At 59.7% G+C, this 20,540-nt stretch overlaps 1 protein-coding gene and 1 long non-coding RNA gene across 5 annotated transcripts; one reads left to right on the top strand and one right to left on the bottom strand.

Moving 5' to 3' along the window:
• Nucleotides 1-66: 66 nt before the first annotated feature.
• LOC308063187 lies at nt 67-11,526 on the top strand. Its single transcript, XR_013927869.1, has 2 exons — nt 67-8,892; nt 9,797-11,526. It is a non-coding gene; the product is annotated as an uncharacterized lncRNA (long non-coding RNA).
• On the bottom strand, nt 11,454-19,008 carry CSPG5 (chondroitin sulfate proteoglycan 5). Of its 4 annotated transcripts, none has more exons than XM_080385775.1 (5): nt 18,812-19,007; nt 15,973-17,287; nt 15,046-15,234; nt 13,970-14,045; nt 11,454-11,963 (listed from the first exon to the last, which is right to left on the bottom strand). In XM_080385775.1, the coding sequence occupies exons 1-5, from the start codon at nt 18,879-18,881 to the stop codon at nt 11,799-11,801; spliced, it is 1,815 nt and encodes a 604-aa protein (XP_080241901.1). In that variant the 5' UTR covers nt 18,882-19,007; the 3' UTR covers nt 11,454-11,798. The 4 variants fall into 4 exon arrangements, with proteins under 4 accessions (XP_080241901.1, XP_080241902.1, XP_080241903.1 ...); XM_080385776.1 differs by having other exon boundaries at nt 13,970-14,042; nt 18,812-19,006; XM_080385777.1 differs by lacking the exon at nt 11,454-11,963 and adding an exon at nt 11,970-13,405 and having other exon boundaries at nt 18,812-19,008.
• Nucleotides 19,009-20,540: the final 1,532 nt, after the last annotated feature.

Below are 20,540 nucleotides of genomic sequence, written 5' to 3'. Positions count from 1 at the left end.
CTGGCGGGGCGGGCAGCTACGCCCGGGCTGGGCTCAGCCCACCCTGCGCTGAGGGGGCCGCGGGGTCACCTGCACCGGCGTCTCGGGGGTGACTCCGGCCTCCCAGCGCCCCGGCTGCCCTGGGCCGTGGGTGTCACCTGCCCCGGGGCAGGCCCCCGTGCCTCTGAGGGTGTCTCGGCCTCCCAGCGCCCTGGCTCCCCTCACTGGCCGGCTCCCCTCTGGCGGCCCGCGGGGCATGCGACATCGCTGGTCACACTCGCCCTGGGGTCCACCGGACCTTCCCTGCCAGGGGGTTCGGCAGGGCAGCCCCCAGCCCCGCCCGGTGCCTTGGGTCCATCCTGCTACAGGACTGGGCCTGTCCCGCGGTTGGGCTCCATGAGGACCCCTCAGCCACCCCCACCCCCCGGCCTGTCCCAGCCCCTGGGCCGCAGCACAACCCTCCATCCCGCTGTCACTGAAGGCGCTAAGTGGGACTGGATCCCAGGCCCACCAGCAGCGACTGGCCTCCAGCTGGACGCGGCGGCCCTGGTCACCGAGTCACGAGTCATGGAGCGGTTGGGGTGGGAAGGGGCTCACCGCCCTGATCCCTGGCCCAGAGCAGCCCCCTATGCCCCTTTGGGGGCTGCGGCGCCCGGCATTTACACAGCACAGAAAATATGCCTTGGGACAGCAGGATATCAGGAGGGATCTGTTACTCTCTTAATATTCCCTATTAAGTTATTAGCACACCTGAGTGCTGCTGAACATTAATTTGGCACTCTCAAAAGAAAGAGACGCAGCAGTTCCCAGCTAGCAGCTGAGTAGTAACAGCAAATTTACAGCCTGTAACCACAAAAAACTACATTATTTAGTGTTATTTTTGCCCGCATGCATGAATTTGCATATTTTGGCACCAAATTCACCTCTCCGTTTCATTGCCTCATCTAAGCTTTTGTAACCTTTGGTTTCTGTAATGCAGAGGAGGCTTGCCCAGCTGCGGGGAGCCCTGCCGGAGCCCTGGCTGCGCCAAGGGGCCTGGGGAGAAGATGCACCAGCCTGGCACTGTCTCGTCTGCTGTGAGCATTAGGGGGCATCAAACGATGCTAATAAATGGCAAGTGCTGAGCAAGAGAGAGAAGACGCCTGGGTGGTTTAGTGTGGGGCTCTTCAGAACCACAAATTATCCCTGCTGAAGGTTTAGGAGGGTGAATCAGTGGGAAAAGGGGACAAGTCCCTAGAAGAGAGATCACCCAAGGACTACCACCAGCTCAAGAAGTCCCTGAGCTGCAAAATCCTGGGGCCTGGGAGAAGAGCTGTGGGAACACAAGAAGCACTTGCTTTGCCTCGGTCTTCCCTCACCTTCTGGTTAGGATGGCTGTTGTGGAAAAGGCAGTGGGCTGCATGAATATTTGGTTGAGCTGTCACAGCTGTTCTTCTCTATTTCCTATGTTCATATGTGTATTATCTGTAAAAATTACCATCCTGTTCTCCATTGTTTCTTCAGAGTATTTAGGAATATGCTGGATAAAGGCAGGTCTCAGCCCAGACCCTCAGATATCCCGACATCGCAGAAACCGATAATTTGTGTCAGCCCTTTGCTTCCTGTCTTTTAACCAGTTATTTAGCTGTGAAAGGACTTCCTCTCTTACCCTTTGATGGGTTCATTTCTGTAAAAGCTTTAGCTGAAAGCTTCTTTAAAAGTCCAAATCACTTTGCCTTTGTTTTCCTACCCTTTCACAGAGCTGGGAACCTAGGTCTGGTCTCAGGGAGTCCAGTAACCAGCTAAGTCCCTGCTCTGTGTTGGTGCAGCCAGAGCCTTAATTCCCTCACCACCCTTTGAAATAGTCTGGCTCCTGGCCTCCTAGTTCACATGGTTTGTCTGCAGAGCCCCATTCTGCAGCACAGACGACAGCAAAGGGAGTTCAGAGACGGCGAAGAGCCTGGAGATGTTCCTACCTGGGAGCTCTAATAGGGCTGCATTTGTATGCTAGCGAATATGCCATTTTCAGACCACCTTTTGTCTGCACTGTCACATTTCTCTCTCTGTAGCACTTTTCTTCCAGTTCCTTCAGGAGCTGCAGAGCCCTAAATGCCTTGTAAATGAAATGTAAAATCCTCTCTTTTTCTCTTTGCAGTGGGAAGGGGACCAAAACCGCATGCAAAGTACAGCTGCATCTCTCAAAACACCTCTTGTCCTTCTTAATATATTCCTTCTCACATTTCATGACTTGTTACCGTGTGAAGGCAGTGAGAATTTTGCTGTTAGAACCGTTGCCCCTTCCCTCCCATCTGCTTCATGCTTATTTGCAGTATTTACAATGCAGCAAACCTTTTAAGTATTGCCTACTGGAGCCATATGGCATCCATAGGTAACAATGCTGCTTACAATTAAGCTCCTCTGCTATGTCAGACCAGCGGGTAAAAAGCAATTCATGACCAAGAGTAGAAAAGAAAAAAACAACCGAACAAATCAAGACAATTAATCTTGTGGTGTTTGAGGTAATTCCCAAGAGCATGGCAGGGAAGGTTAACTAAAAGCACCAGGCTTCTTGAAGTGAGTGCGTGGAAAACAGTTTTTAGGGAGAAGGCACTTTGATTTACCTTCTTTGATTATCTGTTTCTGGCGACAGAGATGCCTGTGTTACTTATTGCTGAGCTATCTGGGATATTCCTGTCCCTTTGGATTTTAATGCACAAATCAAATTACAGCACAGCAAAAGGAGCGTACCAAAGTGGGAGGGTTTTCTTGTCTTCACATAACTTCGTTGTTGCTGATATAATGCTAAATGCTTTAGTAATGCTTTGAGTCATAAAAGATCATTAGTGCTTTGAGGCCAAAGAAGGTTAATAAGAGAGCAGATGTTGGGCTGACTCAATGGCCGAGTAAGAAAAGAAACGGGTAAGTTGTCCCTTTAACTCAGCTTGTGTTCGGGGGATAAATTCAGCCCGCTCAATGCTCGGGCCTTGACATGGCAAAAAGCAGCTGGAAGGAATAATGGATGAGCTGAACCAGGTGCCGAATTTCTCTGAAGAAATGCAAGAGCCAGGCTGAAAAGAATTTCTAAGCCAGCAGGTCCCTCCTTGTGACAGCCAGTGGGAAAAGGGAGCCCGGAGCCCGGCGCAAAAGGCAGGGCTGCTCCCTGGGGCAGCTGCTGCCTGCTCCTGCCATTGTGGCTCTTGCTCAGACGTGTCACCCTGCCGTAACCTCGGCCCTCACCCCTCTGCCATTAACAGCGCCCTTCTCAATAGGAAAACTCGGGGAAAACTGGCTTCTTTTGGTCGTGCTAGCAATGCAGACATCTGACTCTTTTTTTTCTTTCCCCCCCCCCCCCCCAGCTTGCCTATACTTTGCAAACACCAGAGCTCGATATGGTTAGCTCCTCATTTCAGACATCGCTGCCTGTGGTGGTTGTGTTTGGACCCACTCTCCCCACTTCTGGCAGCCAGCAGATTCCCCTGTGCCTGCTGGAAGTGGGGCTCAGATATTACACCGACCGGCACAGGACCTCGCCGTCTTCTTTGGGGACTGGCTCAGAAACGCAGAGGGTGAAATAGCCAAGCAGCACCCAGGGAGCGAGGAGCGCTGGCTTCCCCCTTCCTGCCTCCTTTAGCTTGGCAGTGGTTGGGAAAAGTGCTGCTGAGAAACAGAATCCCACAGGTATTTACAAAGCCTCTAGTCTGTGATTCCCCGAGGCTGCAGATCACAGAATCATACAACAGTTTGGGTTGGGCTGTGGGGACAAAGCACCAGGGAGGAGGTGGGGAAAATAAATATGAATTTAGATGCCTGAGGACACGGTAAAGCAGCTGGGACACCTGAGCTGCCTTTAAAAGGCACCTACAAAAGAAAAATGCAGAATGGCATCAGTGCATATGTCTCCATCTTTTAGCTTCTCCTCACACTGGTTGCATGAAGCCAGATACCCACTTCAGGGTGGGATTAGTCTCACATCTGGGTATTCGCTGTCCTGGAAGGCTTTAGAGGAGACTGATATGACTGGGACAGAAGGAATACAAGGTAAATGGAGACAATAGATAGGAAGGGCAATGATTTTTATTCTTTCCCTTTTCAAATCTTACCTTTTACCTATTTTTATACGTATATACATATTTATCCCGCCGTGTATGTAGCAACTATTAAAAACACAAGAGAAAACAATTAAGAATTGCCATTCTGTCAGCCCCCAGTGACAAGAAGATGAAGCTTATAATCCCGTTCTGCAGAGGCAGCAATCTGGCAGAAGGACAGAAGAGCAGGCCTGACGTTTCTGATGAGGAAAAAGCAGAAGCATTGCAGGATCACTGAGCATAACACTGGAGGGACCCAGAGAGGTCGTGTAGATAGAGCAACACCTGCCGCCAGGCAAATCAGCTCAATTTAAACCTTTCTTGACAGATGTTTGTCCAACCTGTTCTTAGAAACCTTCAGTGACGATGGCTCTGCCCCCTCTCTTGGCATTTCTTTCCAGTCCTTCGTTATCCTCACTTCATATGCTTGCTGCTAATGTCGAACCTAAGTATCCTTCGTTACATTTATCCATGGTTTGTTTGCTGATTGCCAGTAGCTGTGAAGAATAATTTACTGCATTCATAAAGCGAGGAGGAAAAAAAAAAAAAAGAGTTTTGATTCAATTTTCAGGTCACCTTTAAAATTCACTTTACCATTTTGAAGCAAAATGCCTGCTGGCTATTCATGAGGGGTCTCTAGGCCTTTTCCAGCAGAGACTGAAAAATCCCTAGGAAATGTGCTGAAACCAGCAGGGATCCAGCAGCAAATTCGTCTCAGCAGGGAACCACTGAGGTCCTGAGTTTGGCTGTGAGCAAAAGGGGATCAAAGCAGGCAGAGAAAAACGCTGCCCTCCTCTTCCAGATGCAGGTGTTTGGTTCTCTAAAGACATCGCTCTCTGCCAGGTCCTCTGCCCTTCCCACCCACCGTCATCCCTCATCCTTTGCACCCCTTAGCCTTTTCTGACTCTTGCCCCATTTTGCTTTTCTTCTTGCCTCTTTGATCACCCCTTCCACAGCGCTTCCTTCTTGTCCTCCCTCCCAGCTCTTGCTCACAGAGCTCTCCCACAGCTCCTTTTTTCCTGCCCTCTCCTATTTCTCCCATCTCAAGTACAGCGTAGTCTCAGCAGCCTGAGGATGATACAGACAACTTCAGAGATCCACTTCTCCGCTCCACATCTGTATCCCTGGCCTGGGACACCACTTCTAGCAGAAGCTAGAGCTCTAAAGCTACAGAAGAATCTCCTCATCTTCTCTCAAATCCTTCCTGAAATCTCCTCCTTTCCAGTGTCTATGCAAAACCCAGCAAGTTTGGTTCATCTTGTGCTAAACCCCACTGTCTGCCATGCCAGTCAGTATTGTCTCACTGTTTCTTTGTACTTCTCTACCTAACAGATTGTCTCCATCTGCTGTCTCTTGCCTTGCAGTTAAATTCTGAGCTCTCTGAAGCAAGAACTGTATTTTCAGGCTGCATTTTTGCAACACCTAGCAAAAGGCGATCTTCATTCAAAACCGAGACTCCTAGGTGCTTCTGCAGAATGGCTTCTAATTCATGCAAATTGTATACATAGAGCTGAGCAATATTCCTGAATCAAGAAATACTGGGGAGTGAGAGAAGCAAAAAGTCAGGTGTAAAGCATCTAGCAGATAGAGAAGGCAAACTAGCTGACCCTTTCAGCCCCACTTCTGTCCACGCAAAGTGGTGTGCTGGAAAACGCAGGCTCATAGGAAACATTGATGAGAGGAAGCCAGGGGATCAACAGTCCCCCAGCCTCCCTGCCTGGGAGAGTCAACAGCTCTTGCCACCCTCAGATGCATCTAATCTGCTCTTGACAACCTCTGCAAGGAGAGGTGCCCACCCTCCCCAGGCAGCCTGTCCTTGTGGTGCTTCCTCCTTACAGTTAGGAAATGTCTCTCTGAACTGTCTCTTCAAGCAACTGAAGCTCACCATTTGAAGTTCACCTCTTTTGGGGGTCTTCTGACATGCCACCACAGACCCTGGTTATTCCCAGCCTTTTTGAAGAAGGCCTTTACACCCTTTGAGACTGTTCTCATGTCTCACTTGGTGTTCAGTTCTCCACACTGCCACCCCAACCCCACAGAGACTGTCTTTTCTGGATCTCTCACTTTCCTTCTTGCTTTCCCTGAACCTTCTGCCATGGGCTGCATCTCTCCTGAAGCAGCATGCTCCAAATTGGACCCCATCATGTAAAACCTTATCCATCCCTTGTGCTACCTGGTAAGTGTGAGGTGGCTTTAACTGGTTTTCTAAGTACCATAGGATGAAGTTCAGAAAATGCCTAACCAATCTGTGTACGCTGCTCAGTATTCTCACTTAATGCAGTTAACACTCTCTAGGTGGAGAGCACAATGTCTTACTTATTGTGGTTGGCATCTGCCTGCAGCTGACGTTTTTAAAGACTGGTTTTAAAAACAACAACAGTGAAACCCTTGAATTCTCAGCTCCTTTGTCAGCAGCCTTCCCTCTTCACTGAGTCTGGACCAACGCTCCCTTGCTCATTCTCCTCCCGCTGATGTAGTCTTTTCTTCTTCCTCTTAATGATTCTTCCTATTTCCATCTCAATTTGTGCCTTGGCCTTTCTGATGTTTCCCCCACATGCTTATGCTACTCTTATAACTGTCCTTAGTAATTTGACCTAGTTCCCACTTTCTGTAAACTTTTCTTGAGCCTGAGGTCAGTGGAGAGCTTGCGACGTCGCCAAGCTGGTCCCTACTACATTTCCTATTGGGATGGCTTCTGTGTGCGTTGTTTGCATCGTTTCTTTGAAGAGCTGCCAGTTTCCTTAACTCCTTTCACCTTTAAACTTGCCTCCCATGAGATCTTACTTACCAGTTCTCAAAGGGTCTCAGGGTCCCTTGTCTTTATTTCTCCTTGCCCTCCACTCCCTGCAGGAGGGTTGGGAGCTCGGTCGCCTCACACTCGGTGTCGGCCAATTTGCCTCCTGCCTTTACATCTCAGACCCGTCTCCGGTGGCTGACTGGCATCACTGCGCTGCTGTTCGGGCTGCCTGTGCCCTGCTGCTTCCTCTCCCAGCAGAACCAGTTAACCCAGCCTGCGTGCTGGCTAGTGTGGCACAAAGCAGTGACGAACAGGGGCTGCCATGGTTAAAGCCATCCCCAGGGCTCCACTAGCACCAGTGAATGTGTGCCCAGCTGTCCTTTCCCACACTGAGCATTTTACAGTTTATGAGGTTAAGAGGATTTTGCTTTTCTCCTCTCTTTAAATCCAACGCAGAGTCAGTTTAGCACTGGATTTGCTCCCCGTTAGAGTGAGACTGAGAATAATGGAGTAATTGATATTTCCCCTCACTAAATACTGAGATCCTGGTGCTTTCTGGCTTTCCAAACACCAGTTAAGGGCTCCTACAAACCAGGAGGCAGCCCAGCAATGGTGGGAAGTCCTGGACATCAGCAGAGGTGCTCCCACAAGCTCCTCACGGTGACCTATAGGACATGTCTCCTCCCAAATGTGCCTTTGGGTCACTGGGAAGCATCCTGAGCTCCCCGTGCAGCTATCCTGTCCTGGGGGTTGGCAGAGCAGCTCCCAGGGGTGGTCCAGGTGGATCAAGAAGGTTTAGGAGTGGTCCTTCAAGCCTGACCCTCCTTTCCCCAGGGAGGCTGGAGGTGGGACAGCAAGGGTGGGATTCACCTGACCACATGTAGATGTGTAGGACTGGAGCATGTCTGGGCTGCAGCTACAGTCAGAGGGAGCCAGACCGTACCGTGGTGGAGGACGTGGGTCAGATAAGCACCGACCAAGGGGGAGGAGACGGCCAGCCTCATCTTCCCAATATTCCTGAAAGGCAAGGGGAGCACCTGGGCTGTGCCTAAGGTGAAGTGGGTGCCTCTGCCAGCGCGGTGGGTGCCAGGACCCCGCAACGACGGCTGTGGCAGTGCTCAGTAACACCAAGGCAGCAAAGAGATGGTGCTGGAGGGGACACGGTCACAGAGAAACCACCCCACCAGCTCCAGGTATCAAACATCCCCAGCCTCCGCTCCCAGGGAATGCTCCCAGAGCTCGGGGAAGGACGGCCGAACCCTGGGTCCCAGAGCAGCACCATCCTGCACCAAGGGCCATAAGCATGGCTCAAGGGTGCTCACAGCCTGCCGGGGACCACAGGGCCACCGCCCCGACCCCTTCTCCCCTCCTTCGCTCTCCTGGCCAGGGCTCGGCCCATGAATCGGGACTCCAGCTATTTTGTTTCAGGCAGCCGGAGCTCATCAAAAGGAAGAAAGGCTCCTTGTCTCGAGGTCGCGGCTCTAATCCTGTTATGTGTCTGCGAGAGAAAGGAGGACGACGGAGTGAGGAGGACAGACCCGGTGCCGTTGCCAATTCCCTTCCCTTCGCACCCCACGTCCCGTGCCAGCCCTTGCCCAGCCACAAAAGGCCGCCTCCCTATCCGACAAACTAACCAAGCATTTAAATTTAATAGCTGTCCACAGCCTCCTGTTTCAAAGCGATTAGGCGTTTGATTAAAGCCCGTGTGTTGCTTTGCTGGCTGGGAGGCAAATTCCTCTGCAGGGCCCATGAAATCGGCTTCAGTGACCAGCACAGCACACGGTGGATGCTCTTCGCCGTCCCCCCCTGCTCTCCCGTCAGGCGAGGCACTGATGGGGAGCCTGGCCCCCCAGGTAACCCCAGCTTTCCCCTCCATCCCGATGCACCCGTGTGTGCAAACCACGCTCCTCCCTCTTCGGTGCTCTAGCAAAGCCAGAGCAGGAGGAGAGCCCCATGGGCTGGGACGTGCCGTCACCTGGGAGCAAACTGAGGCACGGTGAGGGACGCTGGCCACTGAGCGAGATGGGGCTCCAGGGCTTGTGGCCGGCTGGAACGAGATGGGGAGCGGACATTGTGTCTTCATGTGAGAAACAGGAGCGCGCCGGGTAGGTGAGTAGGGTCCACAGCGGGGACACAGCAAGGAGGGGAATTAAGGGGTCAGACCAATACCCCGGAGCAGAGGGACAGGGGAAACCCCAGCTCTCTTAATGTGTGTGTTATGAACAGGAGCATCCCTAGACCTGCTTAAATCCTCGTGACCCAGTTTTGCCGGGCATCCCAGTCAGTCCCACAGCCCGTATGGGTGAGCAGCTGCAGCCAAGGGTGCTGGACCGAGGATGACACCCGTCCCCTCGACTGCTCCTCATGTCCACCCCTCACTGCTCGTAACCGAGGGGTTAACACCCAGGAGTTACCACCCCAGCTTTGTGGAGAAGCTGGTCCCTCACTGCCTTTTGCTGCCTGCCACACCTTGGCCATGTGCTGGGCTCCTCTGAAAGGATGAAAAATGGGTGGCAAAGGGCAGGCATCTCTGGTTGCCACTTTGCCCACCTGGGAGGCTCCCAAGGTGGGCACCTCTGGGTTGAGCCAGGGCAGATCCGTGATGGATGGGTTGTGCCAAGATGGATGGGCTGTGCTGGGATGGATGGGTTGTGCCAGGACGGATGGGCTGTGCCGTGGTGGCAGCACGATGGGGGGGCTGTGCCATGTCAGTCTCACCTCCAAGGTGGGCACTATCCATGATGGATGGGTTCTTCTGTGCCAGCCTCACCTCCAAGGTGGGCATCATCCATGATGGAGGGGCTGTGCTGTACCAGCCTCACCTCCAAGCAAAAGGAGCGTGGCAGGGATGGCTGCTTCCCCGGATCACCCAGCAGCTGAAGGCTGCTCCATCCCCAGGAGACCTGTCTGCTGCTGACCAGCAAAACAGGAGGGAGGTTCCTCTGTCTGGTCAAGAGACCAACATTATGTTGGCTGCTTCTTCCCTGCAAAAGAGATTTTCTTCTCTCCCCAGGCAGCATCCAGCTGGACCCACAGGCACTGTCAGAAAGGATCCCAGTGAGGAGCGGGCATTTTCCAGAGCCCACCGTGCAGCTGCGTGTTCACCGTTTGTACTCGCTCCCTGGCTGCCCCATCCCACCCCGTGTCTGCCCACATCCAGGCCTGCTGCCTCCCTCCAGGACGTGGGGTGGCCTCCCCCAGCCCACAGTGCCCCTCCCCTCCTCTTCCCTGCAGCCCCACAGGCGTTTCTCAGCCACAACCCCATGTCATTCCCGACCCCCTCCAACATCCCCATCCTTACGCATACCTGTAAACATTCCTTCTCCCCTTCCTTCTCATACGCAAGCATGGGTCCTCTCCCTCCAGTCACAGTAATGCTCATCCCACTCCAGCTCCCTTTCCCTCCTGCCCAGCCCGCGGGAAGCTCGTGCCCAGCCCCTGCCCATGCCAGGACAGCCTGCCTTTCCATGAGGCTCTCTTGGGGATCAGCATCTCGTCTCTGCGCAGTCAGGCTCCTGCTCCCCCCCAGACAGCTCTCCCCTGGCTTTGGCCCCAGCCGCCTTTCACTGCTGTGTCCGTGCTGCCCCGATGCTCTACCCACGGCTTTCCCTGCCGCACCGCTCCGTGCTGGAAGGGGAATGGCAAAATCCAAAGCCCTGGCGATGCCAGTCAGCCACTCACTCTGCTTTGCGGGATCTCTGGGATCGCCTGCCGGCTCCCACCACCACCCCTCGTTTTTTAATCTCCACAAGTGAGCTGAGAATTAATTATTTAGCAGCTCACAGAAAGCATCGGGAAGGTCTAAAACATGCTGAGCTGCAGCTTTAGCTCCTACCTACCCCGGGGAGATCGCCGGCTGCATCCCTAACGTACGGCACGCTTAATATTGTATGTTGATTAATTGCTTCATTTCCTTTCTCCTGAGGAGCCGTGAGTTTTGGCTCGTGGATGAATCCGTCTCCGGAAGAAATCAGCTCCTGCAGGAAGCAAGACAGAGCCCTGGCCAGAGAGGAGGGCAGTGGGAGTTCTGGGGTTCCCTGGGGGGAGACCCCCCTGCGTGTGGGGTCCCAGGGCAGGGTGGTGGCAATCGGGGGGAGCTGCTTCTGATTTACACCCACAGAAGCCAGGCCAGCACTGCCAGAGCTGCTGGGATGGTGATGCCGGTTTCTTCTCCGAGTGAATGGAAACAAGGGGCTGGGAGGGTGACAGTGCTGGAGCGTTTCAGCTGCAGAGCCCAAAATCCCACCGACATCCCAGGCAGCTCCACGGAAGGGCGGCTGTTGGGGCAGGAGGTGGCTGGGAGCATGCTGGTGGTGACAGCTACACCCCGTGTGCACCCACACCTTGCAGGGGGACCCCATGGTGGGGACAGGGATGAAGCAGACCCTGCAAGCAGGTTGAAGCCCAGGTACCTCTGCCAAACATCCCGGGGTGTCCCATCTGTAGCCCAGCGTGTCTGGGATGGCAGCACCCTGCAAGGTCCCCGCTCTGGTGGGATGCATTGCAGAGCCAGGAGGTGCCCAGGGAGGACAAGGAGGGGGACTGGGCACCCGCCACCCCCCCGGACGATGCTCAGAGGGGACCCCAGGAGGCTGTGTCTGTGTCAGGAGATCGCAGGCACCGGCAAGAGGCTTAACTTTAAAAAAAAATGGTTTATTTCAAGATCTTCCTTTTTTTTTTTTTCTTGTTTTTACTTGTATTTCAAAAAAAGTGGGGCAAAAGTACAAAAAAAGTCAGTTGCGGAACGGTAAAGGTTTAGAAATCACAGCGCTGAACTAACCCAAGCGAGATACATGGAGCACAAACCAAACACCCCCACGACACGACGTGGCCAAAGACCATGTACAGCCTTTGGCTTTGTATTATTATTAATTAATTTTTGTTTTCCTCTGTACAAAACACACCAAAGCATGCCACGGAGCGCGAAGAAGAGATACCAGACGGGGAGGAGACAGATTTGTACAGCAGGGGACGGGAGGGCTGGCTCCCGCTCTCGCCTCCTCCTCCTCCCCTGCTCACGTCAGGTTGTTCTGCAGACAGTTGAGCTCACCAGCGTCCTGCTCCCCTTTGCCGCTGCCGTCGTGCTTGGGCGATGTCGAGTTGTGGATGTTAAATGGCTCCTCATCCTTCAGGCAGGATTTCAGGGAGTCCTGCAGCTTGTGGGGAGCACTGGGGTCATCCTGCCAGGAGAAATGGGGGATCAGGAGATGACTGTGCCATGGGTGACACTGTTGCAATGCGGAGGTGACCCGCTGCGGGGACTGGGTGGAGGCACCAATGTCCCCAGCAATGCAGCATCCTGACCCGGGCTGTGCCTCCTTGCAGGCAGCCCCTGGCAGCAGGCAGGGCTGCCCAAAGGTGAATATAGACGTCTCAGCATGGGGGGTGCTGGTGGGCGACAGGGCCCGACCCACTTGGGATGACTCGCTGCCATTCCCTGCCACGGGTTCCCCGCCACCCAGCACCCAAAGCCACTCACCGACAGCACGTGAGAGCCGCATGGCCACGGGAGCCATCCCCCCTCACCCCCGCCTCTACAGCCACCCCTGCCAGCCCCCCTGCACCCAATTTCTCTTCCCATTTCCAGCCCAGCTCATCTCATCGTCCCCACGACAGTGAGCAGCTCCCCGAGCAGCGCTTGGCAGGAGGCCCGAGGGGTTGGGTTTTATTGGGTTTGTTAGCGTACAGCTGGCCCTGCCCTGCTGCTGTCCAGATCCGCCAGCGCTAAAGCCAGGGACGCCTCTTCCCGATGTGCCCCCGCAGCTGCCAGGAGCATCTTCCCCTCGGAGCTGGGCTGCACCCCGAGTCTGTCCGGCATCCATGGAGAGCACGGCCCTCCCAGCACCAGCGTTGGGCAATGTCAGTGCCGGGTAACGCTGGCTGCGGTGGGTAACGGCAGTGCCGGGATTGCCCCGGCGTTGGCGTCGGTGCTGGTGGGGCAGGATGAGCCCTGGAGTGGGGGACTGCAAGGGGAGGATGGGCCGCGGTGGTGAGGCACCCACTGGCATCATAGCACTTATGGTGCTCCCGGTGCCACATGGCAAGCAGGATGTGGATGCAGATACCCACAGGCTGGCGTCACGCAGCCGTGCTCACATGAGGATAGGAAACCTCCATCTTCTGGGCAGTGACCACGAGCGGCACCCAGCTGGTCCAGGGCTCGTGCCATCAGCTCCACAGCAAACACAGAGGGATGGGCACTGCTGCCGGGCATCGAGCTCCATCACCCAGCCGAGGGGCTGCACCGCATGTCCCCAAAAACCCCTTTCCCAGGGATGTTGACCCCACTGCCCCTCCACATCCTCAGTGTGCTGCGTCCCAGGCACCATGTGCCATGGTAGGAGCGAGCCCTCCCCATCCTGGAGGGGATGAGGGACGGGCCAGACCCCAGTGAGATGCTGGGGAGCAGCACTGATTTCATCCCAAGGTTCATCCTCTCCACAGCGGGGAGCAAGCTGGCTCCGGGAGCCTCCTGCCAGGGCGGCTCGGCCGAGCGGCGGCGGACGCTACGGCTGCTAAAGGTGGTCGAAAGACGGGGAAAACCGGCAGTGGGCTAAGGCAAAGGCTAGAGGGACCTACGCTCCTCCTCCGGCTCACGCTCGGCAAAGCCCTTCGCTTCTCTCTGTTTGAAAGACAAGAGGTTGGATGGGCAGCCCCGGGGGCCGCAGGCGGCCGCATCCTGACCACACCGGCAGCATCCTGGAGTGTTTCATCCTCCAGCATCACCCGCCACTGCTGGCCATCGTCCACCAGTCCTGCCCCAGCGACGCCGCAGCCAGGGAGCATCATCTGCTGCAGCCACACTGCACTGGCTGCCCCTCCCTGAAAATGCCGGCACAGCCACCCCTGCCACCTGTACAAGGAGCCAAAGCCGCCAGGCAGCTCCAGATGGTGCTTCCCCGGGGAGCCAGGCGGGCAGAAGGGGACAGGCCAGGGAGACAGCAGGGTGACACCGACTCTGCCTGGCCCAGGTCTGGTTCAGGTGGTCCAGGCAGGATGCGGCACGGCAGGACCAGGCAGCGAGGACAGAGCAGTGGCTGTGGTGGGATGGGGACAGGAGGGTGCAGAGGGACCCCCAGACAGTGCCAGGACCACAGGTGGGGGGACAGACAAGATGTTACCAGACAGAGGGACGAGGGTAGGACAGCAAGCGGGAGGGGGGCACAGTGCCATGAAGCCTTCTTACGTTTGGGTGGGAGCCCTCGGCGATGGTGGAGAGGGAGAAGTTGTCGTTGTGCAGCTCGGACGGGGTGCGGTATCTGCTGGGGAGAGCAGAGCGCAGCGGTGAGACTGCAGACGCTGCCAAGCAACCCCCATGCCCTCAGCCATGTTTTGGGGTGAACCCAGTGTTGGGGTGTGTGGTAAATGCTCCCAGCACTGGAGGTCTGGGGGCTAAATGTCCCCAGGGATGGAGATCTGGGGCTAAATGTCCCCAGCTCTGGGGGTTTGGAGCTAAGTCTCCCCAGGGATGGAGGTTTGGTGCTACAAGTCCCAGATCTGGGGGGTTTGGGGGTCTAAATGCCCCCAGGTCTGGGGTTCTGGGCTAAATGGCCCCAGAGCTGGCAGTTTTGGGGGTCTCAGTGCCCCCAGATGGAGGGTTTGGGGCTAAACGCTGCCAGCCCTGGGAAGGTGCAGGCAGGTGCAGGCAGGGCAGTGCTGAGGGCAGCCCAGGGCAGGCAGGAGCCGCAGGCTCCCAGGGCGGGAGAGGGAGACCCATGGGCTGGCACCGAGTGTCGCTGCTAATTACACTTGGCACTTCCAAACACTAATTAACAGCTCATTAGAGAGCCAGGCTGGGAGGGCATTCTCCTGCCCAGCTCCAGGGAGGTGGGCAGGGATTGCTGGGGCAGGGGATGACCCCAACTTTGCCCATGCCAGTCCTGTCCCCAGGGACACAGCAGGGACTATTTCCAGTGGCCCCTGGGCAGTGTGGTGAGCCCAGCCGGTGGCCCCCTGCTCCCAGTGAAGCAGATTAACTGGTGCCAGTCAGAAGCAGCTTTCAAGGATTAACGGTGGAGCAGGAGCCACGAGCCACGACCCCGCAGGTCACCCGCCTGCGGGAGCTTTCCCACCCACCGTCACCTTGTGCCCATTGGCACAGGGGGTCCCAATGACAGCACACGGGGACAGGACTGCATCCAGCCCCAGTGCCACCGCTGGGAGCTGAGGGCCCCCCCCCCAACACCGCCGCAGCCACCGAGGTGCCACCCAGACCAGCTGGGGACAGTGTTTGGGTGCCAGCCCTGCCCCGATGCCACTCACTTGGTCTTGCGCAGTTTGCTGTTCTCCGTCTTGAGCAGGTAGAGCTTCTTGGCAAAGAAGACGGTAAGCATGAAGAGCAGCAGCACCACGAGGGCAGCCGAGCCCACGGCCACGCACATCACTTGAAAGTCGGTGACGATGGCCTCACAGCGAGTCCCCTTGTGCCACGTGTAGTCCTGCGTGTTGCACCTGCAAGGGGAGGTGGTTAGGGACCCCCACCCCAGAATGTGTCACCATCCCACAGAGCTTCCTCAGGGGACATCGGCATCTGTAACTGGGGAGATTACAGGTGTCTGATGGGACCCCCCACCCCCAACGCTGGGGTCAAGTGAGACAGGTCACAGTGGGGGACACCAGGAGTGGAGTTAGGGTCCCCCCAGGCAATGCTGGTCCCCTGCACCCATGACTCCCAGCCCCAGCAGTGGTGGGGAGCGGGGTGGCCAGCGAGGATCGGGGGGACACCCACATCCCCCCATGCAGGCGGGCTGGGTGCCAGCTGCACCACGCGTGCCGAGCCATACGGCACAGCCGGCATCGGCCCTCCCCGGGCGCAATCTGCCGGGGCCGATTAGCGCGGCGGCCCCAGAGCCTCAGCTGCAGGGCCCTGACCTAATTCCTGGGCAGCCACTGCCCGGGGGGCAGGGAAAGACCCTCCGCCTCCCAGCGGGACTGGGCCGGCAGGCAAAGGGGCCTGGGTGGGTGGCACGGGATGGAAAGCCCGGGAATGGGCTGCACAGGGATGGAGGAACTGGGAATGGGGTGCATGGGGATGGAGAGACTGGGAACGGGGTGCACAGAAACGGAGAAACTGGGAATGGGGTGCACAAGGGTTGGAGAGCCCAGGGATGGGGGGCATGGGGAAGGAGAGCTCCCACATGCACCCCCCATCTCCCCACAGGACCTGGGGCCCCCGTGCCTGTCCCTTACCGGCAAAAGGCCCCGTGGCTCTCCACCAGGTAGCACTGGCCGCCGTTGTGGCAGTAGCTGGGGACGAGGTCGCAGACGGAGCGGCAGGAGCTGTTGTGCCGCACGTAACCGCTCCGGCACTCGGTGCCATTGTCAGGCTGGCCCCGCTCCCCCGGCCGCGGCCACGCCGTAGGGCTGCCCCCCATGACACCAGAGGGCTGCGCCGGGGCCACATTGCGGCGGCCGGTGGGGTGGGGGTCCCGCGGCGCTGGCTGGGCACCAGGCATGGCCGAGGCAGGTGGCCGGTAGCCATTCTCGTCCTCCAGCCCCCCATCTTCCTCCTCCTCTTCCTCATCCTCCTCATCCTCCTCCAGCTCATCCTCCTCATCCCCATCGGCATAGAAGGAGGTGGTGGGGTAGAAATCGGCTTCGTCGAAGGGCGTGAAGTCATCGTAGAGCTCGTGGAGGGCCCACGGCGTGGCTGCCCCCTCCGGCTCCCGCTGCTGCACTGAGCCAGCTGCCCCCTGGCTGCCCCCGGGGAAGCCCCCCAGTCCCTCACCCCCCTCAAACAGGTCGTAGTAGTCGACGTCGATGATCTCCGAAGCCGTCCGGTCAGCCGGCGGCTCGGCTGGGCTCGGGGTGGCGGTGACGGGCTCCTCTGCCTCCAGCCAGGTCAGATCCGTCCAGCCGCGAGCCCCCTGTGCCGGGGCCGGGCTGGATGTGGCCCCCCAGAGCTCGGGGGGACGCCCTGAGTCCCCCGCGGCACCTGGCATGGGGCTGGGGTCACCCAGCACGGGGCTCTGCGGCGCAGCTGAGCCCCCAGCTGCCAGCAGCAGGTCGGATTCAGCCGAGTCGGTGGCGAGCGGCGGGCTGGGGGGGGTCGGTGGGGTGGCTGTGAGCTCCCCCAAACCCCCCGGGCCGGGCAGAGACGCTTGCGTGGGTCGCTCACCGCTCCCTGGCTCCTCGGGGCTTCCAAGGGCCACCGCCACTGTTCCCCCGTCACCGGGCCAGGTCACCGCTGCCTGGCCATCCTCCGCCATGCTGGCTTTGGGGGGCAGAGCACTGGTGTCCCCCGCCCCAGCGCACCCCACGCACCCCTCCAGCATCACCGCCGGGTCCATGGTGGCAGCCGTGCCCCTACTGGGGGGCTCTAGCTGGGGTCCTGCCGGGGGCTCACCCCCTGCCGCAGCCCCCGCGGAGCCGGTGCCGTTGCTGTTGCTGGGCCCTCCCAGGGGGTCTCTGCTCGTCGGGTCCCACCGCGGGGGGCTGCTCTCCAGGGAGCCCTCCCAGACTCTCCCCTCAGCCTCGCTGGCGTTTTGGGGGGGCCACTCAGATGCTGGAGCGGGACAAGGAGAGAAAGACGCATCAGAGGTGCCCCCCACACCCTGGGGAGGCCACAGCAGCTGGTTGGGGGGTGGGGGTCCCAGCAGGTCCCCACCTGCTCAACCTCGCACCTACCAGCACCATGACAAGACATGGGGGTGGGGGGTGGGGGCTGCACCCCAAGGCTTTTACAGCCCCTCCCAGGGCCTGAAGGGGCAAAGCCCCCAGCGCCATGGGTCCTCCTGCACCCACGATGGCCCCAGGCATCGCCCCAGCTCTGTGCCCCCCCCCACGACACGGCCCCTCCCAAGGCAAGCTGCCCCAGCCAGACCCTCCAGCTGCCCTGCAAGGGGATCCAGCCCCCTGCAAAGGGATCTAGCCCCCCTTGCAAAGGCATCCAGCCCTCCTCTGGTTCCTGCAAGGGCACCTCATACACGTAATGGGATCCAGCCCCTTGTAACAGATCCTGTCCCCTCCCTGCAACAGGATCCTGCACCCCCCCACCCCACCCCCAAATAGATCCAGCCCCCTCTGCAAGGGGATCTAGCCCTCCTCTGGTTCCTGCATATGCAGCCACTACACACAATGGGATCCTGCCCTCCCCACAACGAGATCCAGCTGCCTGCAAGGGGATCCATCCCCCCCTACAAGGGGATCCAGCCCTCCTCTGGTTCCTGCAAGTGCAATCCATTCACACAACCGGACCCAGCCCCTGCAAAGGGATCCAGCCCCTGAGAAGGGGATCCAGCTCCCCCCTGCAATAGAACCCAGCCCCCTTACAAAGGGATCCAGCTCTCCCTGGTTCCTGCAAGTGCACCCCACAATCACAAGAGGATCCAGCCCCCGCAAGGGGATCCAGTCCCTCCTCCAAGAGGATCCAGCCCTCTGCTGGTTCCTGCAGATGCACCCCATACATAAAGGCGATCCAGCCCCCAGCAACAGGATCAAGTCCCCCCACACCCCAGCAAGGGGATCCAGCCCTCCTCTGGCTCCTGCAGATGCAGCCCATACACACAAGGGATCCAGCCCGCGGCAAGGGGATCCAGCCCGCCCTGCAAGGGGAATCCAGCCCTCCGCTGGTTCCTGCAGACGCACCCCGTACATAAAGGGGATCCAGCCCCCTGCAACAGGATCAAGCCCCCCCACCCCACCCCGCCCCGGCAAGGGGATGCAGTCCCCTTCCAAGGAGATCCAACCGCTTCCAAAGGGATCCGGTACCCAGCAAGGGGATCCAGCCCCTGGCAGGAGATCCCTCGCCCCGCTGCCTGCAGAGGAATGCAGCCCCTGCCCGGGACCGCGGCCCCCCCGCTCCCCCGGGGATCCAGCCCCCCCTCCCGGCGCTGGGATCCGCCCCCCCCCCCCCGCCCTCCTACAGGTGATCCCCCCCGCCGGGATCCCCCCCCCGCTCCCCCCGGGTCAGGATCCGGCCCCATCGCGGGCCGCAGCCCCCCCGGTTCCCGTGTGTGCGCCCCCTGTTCCCCCCCGCCCCGCTCCCGCTCCCGCTCCCGACCCCCCCGAGCGACCCCCCCGCACGCACCGAGGGCGCCGAGCGGCAGCAGCAGGGCCAGGGCCAGGGCGGTGCGGGGCCGGGCAGCCGCGGGGGCCATGGCGGCATGGAGGGACCGCGGCTCCGCCAGCGGGGCCGGCACCGGCAGCGGCTCCGCCCGCGCCCCCCCGCGCCGCCGCCGCCGCCACCGGGGGCCGGGGGGGCTGGGGGGGCCGGGCTGGGGGCGGGCGGCAGCCGCCGGCTCCGCCCGCGGGACCGGGCCGCGGCAGCGGGACCCCCCGGAACCGCCCGGCAGCCCCCGGGAGCCCCCGGCACCGCCTGGCGTCCCCCGGGACCCCCCCGCTGCCCCGGGCCACCCGTCCCTGCACCCCGCGGGGGCGCGCTGCGCACCCCACTGCTCCTGCGGGGGGATCCGCACCGGGACCCCCGCACCCCGGCATCTCTCATTGACACCCCACCAGGCTGCTCCTGCAGGGGGGGAAGCCGCGCCGGGACGCCCCGCACCCCCCATGCACCAGCATCCCTCACTGCCCCCCCGTAAACTGCGCTTGCAGGGGGGGGAACCCCGCATCAGACACCCCCCACCCCCCCGCATCCTGGGGTCCCTCACCGACAACCCCCCCAGCTGCTCTTGCATGGGGGAGCACCGGGACCCCCCAGCATCCTCCAGCGGGACGGGGGACCCCTACCGAGCCCCACTCGTGCCCGGGGGGGGCGGGATACCCCCAGCAGCTGCGGGGCTGGGGCAGAGCACCGAAGCCCCAGCACCGACCGGGGCCCGCGCCGCCGTGACCCGGGGCCCTGCAGCAGGCGGCGGGCAGGCAGGGTGCGGGCAGGGGGCAGGCAGCGTGCGGGCAGGGGGTGCTGCCGCCCTGGGCGCAGCCCCGCGGCGAGGCCGACCCGCGCCAGCGCCGGACGGGGCCGGGCGGGGGGAGGCGGCGCGGACGTGACCGGCCTCGCGATGGGGCTGGGGCGGGGGACGGCGGGGGACGGCCCCGGGCGGGAGCCCCGTGGCACCCGCGCTGGGGCGGGACCGAGCGGGCACACGCGGGGCCACGGGGGCACCTGTGGGTGCCCAGGGGCACGGAGGGACCCCCCGCGCCCCCCGGGGCACTACAGAGCCGGGCAGCACCCAGACTGCGTGGGTGCCACGGCCAGCCCCCCCCCGCCCCGCCCCGCTCCCCCCGAGGCCGCAGCACCCACCCGCCGCCCGCCCCGCGGCCTCCCAAGGTCACCCCGTGTCCCCTGCCTGCGGCGCAGAACGTGCCGGTCGGGCCTGCTCCCGCACCCCATCCACATCCTCACCCTGCATCCTGCATCCCACAGCCCACACCTACATTCACATCCTCACCCCACAGCCCGCATCTGTCATCCCAACACCCCACACCCCATATTCCACATCCTGCATCCCTCAGCCCACAGCCCACATCCTGCATCCACATCCTCACCCAGCATCCTGCATCCCGCATCCTGCATCCCACACCCCGCGTTCTGCACCCCACATCCCTTATCCTGCATCCTGCATCCCACACCCCACATCCCTCATCCCTCATCCTGCATCCCAACCCTGTATCCCACACCCCACATCCCACACTCTGCAACCCACATCCACATCCTCATCCCACACTCCGCATCCCTCACTCCCACCCTGCACAGACTCAGTCCCGCCGGGTCCATGGGTCCCCTGCGCCCCCCCCGCAGCCGCGGCGCCGGGAACAAGCCCTGCTCTGTGCCTGCCCGGGGGTCCGGGGGGTCTGGG

The sequence above is a fragment of the Falco punctatus genome (assembly GCF_963210335.1).
Source record: "Falco punctatus genome assembly, chromosome: 4".
Taxonomy (NCBI): Eukaryota; Metazoa; Chordata; class Aves; order Falconiformes; family Falconidae; genus Falco; species Falco punctatus.
Note: the sequence above shows the minus strand (reverse complement) of the source record. Positions and strands in the feature narration are given on the sequence as shown.

Bases quoted from the DNA above. Each gene is read 5' to 3' on its own strand.
- CSPG5 (XM_080385775.1), bottom strand. From the start codon at position 18,881: ATGGCCCCCGCGGCTGCCCGGCCCCGCACCGCCCTGGCCCTGGCCCTG. The intron at 17,288-18,811 runs GTGCGTGCGGGG...GTCCCGCTCCAG, and splicing joins GCTGCCGCTCGGCGCCCTCG to CATCTGAGTGGCCCCCCCAA. The intron at 15,235-15,972 runs GTAAGGGACAGG...CTCCCCTTGCAG, and splicing joins AGCCACGGGGCCTTTTGCCG to GTGCAACACGCAGGACTACA.